This window comes from Sinohyriopsis cumingii, chromosome 13 (assembly GCF_028554795.1).
Source record: "Sinohyriopsis cumingii isolate HCF-2022 chromosome 13, ASM2855479v2, whole genome shotgun sequence".
NCBI classification, from domain to species: domain Eukaryota; kingdom Metazoa; phylum Mollusca; class Bivalvia; order Unionida; family Unionidae; genus Sinohyriopsis; species Sinohyriopsis cumingii.
The window spans coordinates 67,376,217-67,391,342 of record NC_142973.1 but is presented as its reverse complement, the minus strand read 5'-3'; the positions used below and the strand labels follow the sequence as shown (position 1 = coordinate 67,391,342).

The 15,126-nt window shown below is 36.5% G+C and overlaps 1 protein-coding gene and 1 long non-coding RNA gene across 3 annotated transcripts in view; one reads left to right on the top strand and one right to left on the bottom strand.

Moving 5' to 3' along the window:
• Positions 1-14,927, bottom strand: part of LOC149785773 (dynein axonemal intermediate chain 7-like) — a 124,349-nt gene extending 109,422 nt beyond the window's left edge. For both annotated transcript variants that reach the window (XM_089979675.1, XM_089979677.1), the window contains exon 1: positions 14,770-14,927. In XM_089979675.1, the coding sequence (XP_089835801.1) occupies positions 14,770-14,781 (12 nt within the window). In that variant the 5' untranslated portion in view covers positions 14,782-14,927. The remainder of the gene's footprint in view (positions 1-14,769) is intronic.
• Positions 8,624-11,611, top strand: LOC149785774 (uncharacterized). The gene is made up of 2 exons (XR_016413533.1): positions 8,624-9,957; positions 11,231-11,611. It is a non-coding gene; the product is annotated as an uncharacterized LOC149785774 (long non-coding RNA).
• Positions 14,928-15,126: the final 199 nt, after the last annotated feature.

Genomic DNA, 15,126 nt, shown 5'->3' with positions numbered 1-15,126 from the left:
AAAAAAGGTCACAACTGTCTGAATATGGCCAATTTACCCCTACTAGGGTATAGCATATTCGTACTCTGAAAAATGATATGAAAACCCCAAGTCAGTTGATAGTGGGTGTGGGGTGGAAGGTATACTTGTAACATGGAATCCGCCCTATATACAACCGTGGTTCAAATGTTAACTTATTATAAGTAAATAAATTCGCCATTGTTCATAGAAGAATGTGGTCATAAACAATCTCCCAACTGGCAGAATTTTATCCAACCACAGCATTTTTATGCGATAAAATAGCTCAAACGAGCCACTGAGTAATGTTTCTTATGTGATGCAATTCCAACTCTAAATAAAATTTGTTTATGTCTTCTGCAATATACTGTTCCAAATCGAATAATGCGAATGTCCGATCACAAATACATTACAGTAAATCTGTGAATTTCTGCATCCATTAATCTTTTCAGGCCCGGCCCTAGGGCAAGGCGAAGAAGGCAACCACCTTGGCCCTGGGTTTTCAGGAAATCAACTCCGCAATGCATTTTTTTTTTTTTTTTTTTTGCTTGCCCCCCTCCTCCCCCGCTTGCTGCCTTGGGCCCCGCATGCCGCCTTGGAGTTCCGCACATCCTAGAGCCGGGCCTGAATCTCTTCATATGAATATCCCACCAATGAAATGTTTAACAGTAAAACTGACACACTTTAGTGTTGACATGGATCGTCTAATCTAACCGGTATCAAACTATGTTACATCACACGCACTGGACATTCTGTGTTGAAAAATGGTGTGTTAATGGGAGGGGGGTCTGTGTAAAATGTTCTATTTATTCTGAAGGATTTCTGATTTATAATTTGTAAAAATAAATCTAATTTTAAATGTTAATGTTTGTAGAACTGAGTCTGTGTCTACTTTTTACGCGCAACAAATGAAGTATTCCTTCTTGTTTCTCTCTGATGAATTTCCATTAAAATAAAATTATTTGATAAACAGAATCTCAAATGGATTATGATTTCATACTAAATTTATGAAACTTGTTAAATAATGTCCAGCTGGACATCATTCAACGAGTTTCATAAATTCAATATTAAATCATTACCTATTTGAGATCATCTGTTTGCACATTTTACACGCCACATTTGCTAAGGAAATAAGTGAAAGCATATGTGGCTGTTTGACAGGATTGAATATTTAACTTCACGTATACGAATTTCAATCGATAAAAGTAAGTTTCATATACAGAATGTACCGAAAGGGTGAGAAAAAAAATTATATGACAAAATATGGATGGTAGATATTCTTTTACGCCAGTGATTATGTACTAAATGCTCCATCACAAAATCTTGATAGGCCATGGATGAATACTGTAACTGGTTTGACAGGTGCCCAATAACAGTACAGTGCATTATAAATCTGAATATGATTTCTCCCTAAATGTGTATGATGTATTTGAAGATAAACACATTAGAGGAATTAGAGCGATAAAAGAATAAATTATAAACTGAAGTCACTTGTGTCATTTGAGGGATTTTGAAAGTGTACTGGTTGAACGTATGAAACTCATCATCAACACACTCATCGACAATGAAAACAGCAGAGCACTTCCAATCAGGTGTATGTATGTGTGTTAATTAAATTCAGGAATGTTACAGAGCAATAGGATCTGATTGCATACGGATGTATTATAACTGGCTGGGTAGTATATCGAGACAGACTAGTCTACACCGAACTAAAAAATGCAAAATCCATGGTATTCATAAATGAAGATCAACAATACATTCATTCAGCAAGTACGTGCCATATCTGTGAGACCAAAATATTATAAGGCAAAACTTAAGAGACAATTATTTAGCATTCATTTACAGAAACACTGCTCATAACGGGTGTAATTTCAGAAAACCTAATGAAATCTAAATATTTATCCATTATTTACCAGGTTATGCCGGTCACATGATCGTCAAAATCAAATGCTATTATTTGTTTCTCATTACACTTCTTCAGATTCAACGCACAGAGTGACCATCACTACTAATACGGCAAGGATACATTAATGATACGTCATATTTTCCAAGTGTTCAGGAATGTCTGTACGATGACTACATATTTGACCTAGGCCACTATTACAGTACATTCAGTTTAGCTCATTTATGCTTACCGAGTGTGGAATACGAGTTCTGACAGATCAAGCCACGTTTCTGCTTACTGAATGTGAAACAGAGTCCTGGCAGATCATGCCACGTTTCTGCTTACTGATTGTGAAATACGAGTTTTGACAGATCATGACACGTTTCTGCCTATTGAGTGTGAAATACAAATTATGACAGACCATGACACGTTTCTGCTTACTGAGTGTGAAATACGAGATGGTATTAGCATACTTCCAATTAGATACGCCCAGGCCAATAACGAATATTATGTTGATGATAATGAAAAGATAAAATGTGATGGTGACATTGAAAACATAAGGTTATATAGTATGTATCATGACGCGAACAATTTACACGACTGGATAATGAGGTAATACATGCATGTAAAACTCTGAACAAGTAGATGGTTAGAGGAAAAACCGGGTGTTAGTGACTCGGAGTGGATCTTAGAAGTTGAGTTCGAGATACCAAGAGTTAAGCTGTGTCCAGATGAAACTGTTTTCAAGAGCCAAAAATGTAACTCATTTCGGTGGAGGATAATCAGAGATGATCACTTGGTACTAGTCAGTCTCAAAAACAAAGTCCAAACTAATCAAACCTATCTCTGTTGGTATTACAGTGCAAACGCGATTCAAATGGGAGATGTACGAATTTCAACCACATCATAATGAAAAACAAATACGGTGATAGGATTAGACCAATTGCTACAGATACAGATTTATTGTGCATTCATGTCGAGACACACAACTTTTACAAGGTCACGAATGATGACATAAGGTTTTATGACACATGTGACAATCCCAATGACAGTTTGTTTAACATGCCACAAATAAGTCAAAATATGCGATGGTTTCTCCATGGATGAGTTAAATAGCACACCAGACATAGTTTTTGACTTAAGGTAAAAACTATATTAATACAGGACTGATTACAACAAAACAAAGTTTATAAATGCAATTTAAAATAAAAAATGCAAGTTCAAGACGAATTTACAATCTGACAACAGAGATTATTAAACTAGAAGGAGAATGAAGTGAAATGAACTTGGTCAGGTCATAAAATAACTGGAGGCATAGCATCTCAATGCAAATAGTAGCATTGTCAATGAATGATGATGGGAGCGTTTTCGACAAGTTGTGCCAGATCTAGATTTTAAAGCAATCGTAAAGACCGAGGTGATTTTTTTTTTGTTTTTTGTTTTTTTTTGTTACAAAATATATAAAAAAATCTTCTTGGAGGAAAATTTACTTACGAATGAAACTGCAAGTCAAAGGAATAATCACCAGCCGTGTGAGTAATATTTTATAAAGTTACCACCTTTTTCTCATCAAGATAAGTCTTGACATCACTATCAATGGAATTCTTTAAATCTTATATCATTATTAGCTATCTGATATTATTGTAATCTGAAACAATTTTCTTGGCTGAGCACCACTTGTCAAATAGTTGTTCTTTATCCTTTACAAATTGGACACAAGTTTGTCCAGTTTCATTTCTAAAATTCCAAAACCTATGTCGATATGCCTCAGGTAGCAATTCATAATCCTTCAAGATGCATTCCTTCACCACATCCTAATCAGCACTTCGTTGTACCGGCAGTGAAGTGTAGACTTGACGAGCATTGCCAAAAGGTACACGTTGTGATAACAAAGTCCAATGCATTATATTCGCTATTTTAAATTTTCTCAAAGTGAAGATGATATTTATCTCCTTGTTTATCCTGAAACGGGGATATTAACCTAATATCTCTGCCAAAATAAAAAGAACTTGTGTGCAAAGGGGAAGCGTGCTCCGCCTACCAGTTGTAATTATTGTAATCTATATTGCATTTCCCTTTCTGCTCTATACATTTCTCTAACTTCTTTATCTCTTTGTCTCTCCCTTTCCTCACTCTCTGCATTTGCATATCTCTCTCACTTCTCTCTCCCTCTCTCCACATTTTCATTTTCCTTTCCTTCCATCTTTATGAATTTTTATTCCTCTTTTTTTTTCTTCTCCATGCCTTGCTATTTCTCTTTCTTCTCTCTTACCTAGTCTTTCTGAATTTACATTTCCACCATTTATTTCTGAAGCTGAAGATTTATTAACTCCAATTCCATCTGGATTTCGAACTGTAATTCCTATCAAAACCTGACACAGACTTGCTAATTAAACGCACAGCATATCATCTGAACTTTCCTTTCCCACCAGACAATGAACCAAAATATTCTGTATCTCTTGCTTTGTTAAAGATGCTTTCACTTAAAAAATTCATGTCTTACAAGCCAAAGCAACTCGTCTTTTTTCATAGACTCTGTCTCAAACTGGGTAGCATTTGAAATAAAGTTCACCAGAATAGATGACATTGTGAATGTTTGCTGATTTCACTAAAGATTTCTCAAATGTGTCAAATTAAAATCTTTACCATTCCGAAATTAGCTTAATCTAAATTTTAAGGACGATTTTTAATATCTCGGAATTTTGTAAACATTCAGACCCCGAATGAAACACAAATTTCTGTTACGACTCAAGGTCTTAAAATATGTAACAGAAAAAAGCGAAACGAACAAGTTTAATAAAATCAACAAATAATTTATTTCTCTCAGTTACAAAGTGAAAATTCAAAGGACACTTAAAGTACTGTGACTGAAATAATCATAAATATTCTATCATGATTCCAATAGTATACAATCATGCTGTATCACGAGTCTTGAATGGCATGATGTACCACAATGATATAATACAGAATGTCGTTGAATGAATTCTAAATAATCCCAATTACTATTTTAGTCCAAAAAGTCAATGAACACTTTGTAATTCCAATGAATAATTTAAAGAAATAATTCCTCTCAAATTATATCTGAACACATCTATAAACTCTGTTCATATATTTTCAGAGACTGATATGAAATAGGATTGAATAGTTCCTTGAGAAACCTCTGCATATACAAATATTTACTTAACCTATGATATAATAGATTGTTCTGGAAAACGTGTTTACTACTTTAAAAATGACAAAAGTCAGGTAGGCATTAACTCCATTAACAACCCTCAACACGATCGTAAGTCATGAACACAGTATAACCTAAATATACGCAACAATTAATCACATATCAGCATGATACAACGTTCTTTTAAATACATTTATACATGTCTAAACTAGAATTTGTTTTAGCTGACGAATTTTTAATTGGCCATCGTAAATTAAATAAATATACATTTTGTAGCCTCCTGAGCAGGCAATTACGTCGGTATGAAACAGATTCTTTATCGTATGTTGGTTAATTTTAGGTCACTATCATTTAATTTGTTAGACTACTTCTCAGATCAATCCTACTGATATATGTGTGCATCTGTTGCTCATCGAGGAAATAAACAGTGGTCTCTGTAAGCTGTTGCCTCAATTGCAATCCCACAGATTAAACCATATTTGGCAGACCTTCTACCGTCAGAGATCTTCTCTATTGCTGAGTTGTAAAATTTGTTGGGACCACTTTTGCCAGTCTTTTTGCACAGGATCAAAACATGCTTCAACTTAATTATGGGATGATTAAGACTTAGGCTTGCAATAATAATCATCATCAAGGTTGTTCAAGTACTTAATTACCAAACATTGTTCTCTCAATCATTCACTCAAGTAGTCAAGCCTCTTGATCCTAATTTTTATTTTAAGTCTGTGATTTTTGAAAATATCTTGTCTCATATTCTCCTCATCAGATCAATTAGGGATTGAGCATTTCATTTTCTTGCTGGAAAGGGGGGGTGGGGGAACGACGATAAGGTTTTCTTCAAAAGATATCCGGCTCTCAGATAGCTTGAAAAATATTCTTGCTCTGATTTAGAGCAAACTTTTTAATGAAGATATAAAATAGCATACATTATATTATTTCATAAAAAAATGATTTATCTTCAGGTAAAAGAAAATTAAATATCCCGACTTGTTAAAAACCCATTGCCCCAGCCCCCAGCCTCTAGCCCCAAATAAAATTAAATGGTCGTCCCTTAAAATTAAATAACTGGAAAGGATAGCGGATCCCTCGAAATGCTATACCATTTACCTTTTTCTCCTCCAATCAAAACTGACGTTGTAGCTATTTATTGTCCTGTATTTAAGAGTATCCAGTTTTAATACTGCCGCCGGGTTTGATTATACAACGAAAGGAGCAGTATCAGGAACTATTTTCTTTTGCCATTCTATGCTTAAAATTGCTACTCTTCCAGGTACGTGGCTTTTACACTATATAAGTCAGTTGTACATGCTATATCACATTCTGTCTTAATCTCCAATGAGGAAAAATTAAATTTCTCTCCATCATGTTTTAATCTCTAGTTAGTAAGAAACAAAATGCTCTCGTTTCAAGTTTTAATCTCCCATGAGGAAAAAACAAATCGCTCTCGTACAATGAATTTGTTTAAAATTAAATTAAGTTCAAATTCTGTTTATCAAAGACATAAACAAGTTCACACCAATTTTATACAAACCCAATTTTTTTGAAAAATTTGAATGAGATAAAGCTGTGTAGCATCTTGTGTATGTATGTATACGTATGTATGCATGCATGTATGTATGTATGTATGTATGTATGTATGTATGTATGTATGTATGTATGTATAGACAGCATGTTTTCGTATCCAGCAAAATGTCAAAGAGAAAATTAAATCTACATTTTTCGGCTATATTCGGAGGTGTAATTTCATTTTTAAAGACATAAATCATTTATCATAGAGTTTTTTTGGTTGAGCTTATAATCTTCTTGCTTGTGCTATATAGCATTACAGTGCTGGTACGCCGTAACACCCCGGTCAATTAATCAGTCAATCAGTCATCCAACAACCGCCTGACTTGAATCTGAAAAGTAAAATACGGAGACTAGTGACACTAAAACAAATGAAACTACTTCTACTTCATTGCACTGATGGAGATATCATCAGGATCCTCATCACTTGGTACAGTCAAAAACTGTATAGTGGTATAGATCCTGGTATACTATAATACTGTTCATCTCAAACTAATTTTCGATTTTACTGAATTCATTTTTTATCCTTCCGTTCTGCTGCCCATTTCATTGCTCCTGTTGCCATTTTAAGTTTCGAAAGCCCCTCTGTTTGCATTTCACTGCTAACGCGATTAATTCTACCACTTAAATGAGTTTTAACTGCATCGGTGTTCAATGCAAACGTAAGTTCAAAATCGATTAAATCTTTCGTCATCCTCTTCATCCGTCTATTTGATGAATGTTGCGTCTAGTTGCCGAGTGGTCTATGGCCTTTACAAGTCATTGACATCTCAATTCTGTCAGCATGGGTTCCAGTCTCAGACTCAGACAACGTAAGTACGTCAGAAAACTTGCCAGCAGATTCCCGTTGGTCAGTGGTTCTTCTCGTGTTCTTCCTACATCAAATATACTGGCAGCCATGTATAGTCTATCATGTGCTGAAAAATGGCGTTAGACCCATAACAACAACAAACGATCCAGCAACACTCCTATAATAATAACCACTTCACAATAAACGGACTCTTTGATATCTATTTTCGAATTTTAGAACTCAGAATGCAGAGAAAACCAATACATCGGAATGCAAACGACATTGTGTGAGTTTTGTAAAATCGGACAGAGCCAAAAAAAATAATTCATATTTTTAAAAGAAAAAAAAAAAAAAAAAAAACACGAAGAGACCCTTTTTGAAACTGGCAGGAATTTCGAAAGAGGTCGTGTTTGAACCTTCTGAAATACAGGAAATTCAACAAGTGCTAGCCTCTCGCAACAAGTTGAAAGTTTACCCTCAAGTCATTCGTGGTGATCTGTTTCATGGACCCCATTTTCCAAACAAAAAATATATCCACGTCTATCATCACTAAATCATTTAAATGACATTACCAGTATATACGCCATTATCAGTATCAAAGGATGTGTTTTTGTTATACAGTTACTATTGTGACAAATGTGATCAAGGATTCAGCAATCGGAATCAAATTATTCATTGTGAAATGAGATGCCTTGGCTCTTTAGTGTCGAGACCTTGTATTCTTGAAGAAAAATAAAATGCTTCAAAGCTCTACCTGCTAACGAATCATTGCAAATTCAAGAGTGTTACGACCGACATCACATGAAGCCATTCGAATAAAAGAAAAATGGATTTACATGAAGCGTGTCTAAAATGTGGACATGTTCGTAACAATTCAAAAGCCGTTCATATTTGACAAGGACAGAAACGATTGTTCTGTTTTCTTGTCAAGTCGCAAGTTTGGATCATCGATGTTACATTCTAAGATATTTCAACGATCCAGACGAATTACTGAATCAAAAGAACCGACAGAGACGAGACTATTGCGTAGATTTTGTCCTTCTGTTCACTCTGAATGTTTTCAAAATATTAGGATTCACGTTCGTGACTTCTGTGTCGTTCTTCTACCTTGCCACGAATAAATCCAGGAACCTTCATTTGATCATGGTCAGAAATGTAGCGAGCGCCGGATGGACGTGAAAAGATATTTCTTGTAATGGTTGATTCCGATTTTGCTCTATGGGTCATGGGCCCCAATTACTACAGACAGAGATGAGGTGAATCGTTCCAACAACTGTCATCAATACGTTACAATAACTGCTCACATTTTCTCGGGATACGATGAAAAGTTTCTTTTGAAACATTTTTAAGAACAAGGAATCAAATCTTCACAAGTCAAAGTACAGTTTCAAGATTTCATGAGTTATTTGTCTATGCCCTTGAATACACTGACTTAAACATTTGGAATGAAGAAAATGGGAAAAAAGATATTTTCATCGTTTTTTTAATGTCGAATAAAATCAATACGTCGCATTTGCCGGAATCAGACAAGTACGATATTGACGGTATGTCAGCAGAGAAGCGATGATCTTTTTTACTTTTGGTACCTAGCCCACTCATCGAACCCTTTGATTTTGAAGAAGAAATCCTAAAATACTGTCCTTCAGACGTAGACATTCTACGACGTTGTTGAGAATACTCTTGACAGTTATTTCTAGAGCATGAAGGTATCTTTCCGTTGCAGGAAGCTACCAATGATTGTCAAAGCATGAGGGTGGTTGGTGTAACAAAAGAAGGCATCAATCTGTGATCCGTCAATATGCGGCCAAGGCCCTGCGTTGGTCAGAACACTTGTTCCCGACTCAAGACAAGTGGATACAACATTCCAGAAATGATGCAGAACGGAAGATTGGGTCTTTCTCCATTCATGGTTGAAATCTGGAAAACATCGTGTAAAAATTTCAAAGATGTTTAAAGCCTGTATGTTTATCCTGACCGAGAACTGAAAAATTTGTATACAGGTTTCACCAAAGAAGGACTGACCGAACTAATGCACCAAAACGCCCGAGTACGGAAATATAAGGATACAAGGTGGTGGAAATGTGGGAACACGACCAAGAAAACTTTTAAAAAGAGATTTCGATGCATCGTCGAATACTACGATATGGTAGATATCAAGCCTTTGAATCCTCGTCACACTTTGTTTCGAGTTTGAACCAATGACACCACTTGTTGTACAAAGCAAATGAATCTCAAGGAGAACAGATCAAACACATCGATGTGTTCGTTTAACCTTCGGTGTGTAAATATGCTCGATTTCCTACCAGTCACCCTGAACTTTTGACAGAATACACAGACGTCGAAGAAATTCGCCAGTAAGACAGTATATAAAATCTCAAGTTCTTCCACTTATATAAAATCTCAAGTTCTTCCACTTATGGACCTGTGCTGTCTCATAACTGCAACGGAAAACTGATACTTCCGTTGTGTCGTTCATGTGCTGATTTGTATACTCAACACGAACCTTTTCAACACGATAAGCAAGAACGCGCCTGGACAGGAATGTGGGTAAGTGTGAAATTGTTTAATGCTCTCGATCGTGGGCATAAATTATAACAAGTTTACGAACTTTGGTACTTTCCTATCATACAACAATACCAACTGGACGACAGCTCGAGTGAATGTTTCTTCTTCTTCTTCTTCTTTAGGATACGCTAACGGGCTTCTGAAATTGAAATAAGAGAGGTGTCTATGCCTCCTGATGTCTGTCACGTTGCCTGCCGCGATGACGTAAGTCAAGAACAAAGGAATTGGTTAGAAGCCATGTAAATATGTTAGAGCCTGCGGCTATAGTGGTCCTGTTCGCAATTGTTACGAGAGCCCCGCTTGCTGGATGTCAAAAATCACATGTGGACGTTGAAAGCTTTGTTCAAGAACAAAGGCCCCTTATTGGCGTCGTAAATCTCACCACGTTGACAGACGGCCGGAGCATTGTCTGCTAAGTTGAATAGAACAGGGTAGAATCGATATCCGTTCGGAATTGAGAGAGGGTGTGGTCACCATTTCAACACTAATTTAACTGAGTACTTTAGACTAGAAACCGCAGTCATTGTGAAACATCGTGCTGAGAAGTTGTAGCAATAACTCCGGGAAGCCACTCGTGAATTGGCGGGAAAACTTAGGAAATTCTAAGGAAAGACAAAGCTTCGTAAAGGTCAATGAGTTATTTGCTCAATTGTTGCAGAATATTACGGCATTGTAATTGTAATTATGTGCAGTATGTATACTTCATTACTAGAATCGTTAGTACGTAGTGTTTAATTTACACGCGTATTTGAGAAATGAGCTATGATTATGTAAAGAATTATGTAGATTGCTAGCTCGTAGTTAGAATTAATATTTTAATACGCTATTTGGTCAATTCGTAGTAAGCTAGTGCATTTATTCATGTGATATTCCAGATTTTGCAACTGTTGAATTAAATTGTAACTTTGGAAAATGGTTGCAGTGTGTAAAATTAGTTTATATGGATATCTGAATATTTGTGTACACTTGTGGGAGTGTAATGTACAGAGATGCGTCTGATTGCTGTGCTATATTTCAGTATAATGAGATTAAGAACATATATACGGATGTGACGCAGTTTAGTGATGTCTGTATGATAAGTAGTTGATACCGTGCTTTTATTACGACGTTGTTACCATACAAGAGCGTATGGGTATTTCGATGTGCACGAATGCGTGACCTAAAAATGTAATAGACTTTATCTGATGATTGATTGTTGGTTTAGTGTGAGACGAGATGGCTAAGGAAATATGCTAACATCCTTGTGTTTTCACAGGAAGCTTTTAGGGGACAGACATGCGGTGTGGTTTAGTCCCGAGTCTCCAGGAGAGAGACGGAATAGAGACTAGTGGAGAAGTCGATTGTAAATCGAAGGATAGTGGAGAGCAGAGTCAAAGAGGAAAGGAGTCGAGGAGGAGAAATTGGAGAAGGAACAGACAAGGAGAAGGAGTTAGGAGGGAAGTAGGAAGGAGAGAAGGCATTGGCGGGATAGGAGAGATACAGATGAGTAGAAAACAAGGACAAGTGGAAAAGCGATCTCACACTATAAATCACAGGATGCAATAGGCTATCACTTGGTCGAGAGGAAGAAGCGTGATTGGGAAATTATTAGCATTTGAATACTGAATTGTATTAAAGTTTATTCCTTTGAATTTCACCTTTGTGTTCTTAATAATTTAACTGTCGGCATTGCTGACTGGGGGCTCGGAGCTTTACCTCTCTCTATCACTAATTTCACTTCCTACAACATCGAGCCTGGATAGGACTTCCATAGTAATTTAAATAATATACTGGGAGCACCCCACACCAACCCCACCAAACGCCACAGTGTCACACCACTGAAGATAGTGACCAGTTCAAGTAATGGTACCGATCCATGGAAGGCGTCCTTTAGTTTGACATCGATAGTTCCCTGTACATCGATCGACTTCGAAGCTGTCGACTTCACATCGGAAACGAATACTGAGGAGGGTGGATCGACGAACATCACAAAGAGACTTTTCTGAGTTTTGTCAGTGGCGGACCAAATAATTACGGTTATCGGTACCGAGATAAGAAAGGACATCATACAAAATACAAAGTAAAACGACCGATAACTGAATTGTCACTCTAGTCGAATCATGATATTTTGTGTGTTAAAAGAAGCCTTATAATCCGGTAAAGATAAATACTTCCGCCGCAAAACGTACAACCCCAACAAGATTATACGTCTGTTTGATCACCAAGTCGTGAGTCAGCCCTTAGAAATATTATATTACATGGTCTGTGAGAAACGGGTACCCATCCACCCAATCCCCCCAAAAAGGGAAGAAATCCAAGACAATTCTGAGCAGAGACTTAGATCTAGAAAGATGAATTTGATGCATAAAAATGTACACGTCACATTCCTCAATTTCATGCTTCAGACAAATATCGTTCACGTCTTCGTCTCTGACATTATTCAGCATGACTTCTTTGCAATCTCTTCTTTCTGCCAAATTTGTTCGTGCACTGTATTCCATCAGGCGCAAAAGAAAACGCGTTCGCATTTGTGAGAAGCCAGTCTCAAAATAAGTGTGGCGATGTTCTTTTTGTGTCCAGCAAGTCAGTTACTATTATGATCAAACGCAATATTTTTTTTTGGGTGGGGGGGACATAAAGTAGCTTTGACACATTTGGCCGAGCCAGGAGCCGACACTTCTAAGAGGAGTGATCCTTCGTTCGCTTCTACAATACAATCCCAATGCTAAAGGTAAATAAGCGAAATCCCCAAATACCAAAAATTCATGAAAGGCAAAGATGAGATTTGCAGTGAATTTACAGTAGCCCAGATCCTCATCTCACAAGCGGAACAAAACAAAAAAAAGGAGAAAAACAAACAAAAAACAACAACAAAAAACTACAACTACTACTTCACCCACAAGAAAGAGTGGTACTCTTGCTAGAAACACGTGCGTACTCACAAGAACCTCGACTTTTGGGCACAACACTGACATCCGCACCGTCTGATCCTCCATTTTTTCCCGTTAGCGACGATGCCAGCTAAACATAATTTAAAACAAGTGTTTCCTAATCTGACAAAAAATAGAAACCCATCCCTTAAGGAGCTCATGCTACCCCTTCATCTTCTGCTGCTCCTGTACAAAGGTCGCACAACCAGAGAACAAGGTACGAGACAGAACATGAATGTTCCAAAGTTTATTTCTTTTGTTCCTCTTTTTGAAATAACGAAATTACTTTAGTTGGAACGAAAGCGTACTTTTTAAAATAACGAAAACATATTCATTAACTCGAGAAAGAAAAGAAAATCTTTATTCCGAAAATATTTGTGTTTCCAAATTTTTCCGACATTTTGTTTTGTTATTTCTAAAGATTTTGTCCTTATTTCTAAAGGAGGTTTTAGAAATAACTATACTATTTTCGTTATTTCGAAAATGTTTTTCCTTCTTTCAAGTGATAATAAAAAAATAATAAATAAATTACAATAAATAGTAATAAATATATACTGTTTTGGAGATAAATCAGATTTGCATATGATGTTTAGTACTTTTATGCCCAAACTGATTATTATCACTACTACTGCACCAACGCGCTTTCAAAATGAAAGTTCCACTTATCTCGTATGTATTGGCGCTGGACTCCAGCGCCTCTTGTGGCATCAAAAGCAAAGTGCAATTTTTAGAAACTCTAAAAACTTGATTGCAGTATCACCGTTTTTTTTTTTTTTTTTTTTTTTTTTTCTTTTTTCTTCTTCTTCTTCTGCATCTTCGTTAGCCAAGGTTACGATATGTTAACCTATATCTACATGGATAGGTTAACATATCGGAATCATGGTTAGCGAAAATGTCTTTTCTATTTCAGCATATGCTACGCGCTAGTTAATCTTTTGGAATCGACAGGAGTAAAACTCTACAAACACACACATACAGACACACGCGCACATATAAACACACGCACATACACGTGTTTGTGTGTAGCAGAAGCAGCAGATTAGTAGATTATAACTTTCATATTTTTTTAATATAAAATTTCGGCGATGTGATGTTAAGTCTAGAGAACAGAACAGACCAGCAGCGTCGAGTCGTAATCCAAATCTGGCAAGTTTGCTACCCGCCCAGGCCAGCCCTAGTCGGCTGCCTCGTACCTTTGGGGGAAAAAAAAGCGCTTTGCTGCTATTTCCTTGTCGTGATATAGGCAATAATGTTCTGAAATGCCGTTAAATCCAAAAAAAAAAAAACCTTTATAATCAAAAACATATACAACTGATAAATGGTTACAAAAACAAGGCCAGAACAGTAAACTTCGTAATGTCAATTATCAGTATAGTTTACACACACAACTAGTAAAAAAATATACAAAAATACAACATACAGCCACTTGAAATTTTACTCGTTTTATTGTTATGTACGTTTTTATGGGGTATTACGCACACTATGTGTACAGACACAGGCTTTTGCTTTGGTCCCTTTTCAAGGAAAGTCAGGGCCATTTGAAAATGTTGGAAACCACCGCCACTTGACGTGTTCAAGCCCCGATTTTTTGGGGTGGGTGGGTGTTTGTTAAGGTTCGTTTTGTTTGGGGGTTTTTTGGGGGGGGTGTGCTGCAGAAATACTGCTGCGGATTTAAAATAATGTTCACTTACTTCCTAGATACAACAGAAATGTGTCACTGCGTCACATAAAATTTTACACGAGTTGTATATTTGCATTTTCTTTTGATATTATACGCACTGGAAGCCACCCATTTCATAATTTATCAGTTTGAATGTCTCGTCCGACTCATGAACAGGATCTTAGACTTAGTTCCGGGAAGTTCTCTCAATATCGTCACCCATACCTTTTTTTTCATTATGTTTCACTGCAAAATAAATATCTCTCTCCTTTTCTTTCTTTTTCTGCTTTTCGTCTTTCCTTAGTTACGTATGCAAATATTCGTCTTATCTAAAGCTTCATCTCACTATTTAAATAGTACGTGGATGTTCGGCGCTTCTCGTGGAAGACACGTTGTCTAGCGAGAATTGTAGAAGAATGCCGCATGCGCAATCCCTCGTGACAGCATCATACAAGGAAGCATTCGGAGCCATATTGTAAATGCAGGTTCACACACATTTGACAGTGGAACCTACGCATAAATAGTTTGCAGCACTCAAGACTGATATTTTCAACTAAGACCCAAGTAAGTTAAATATTGAAT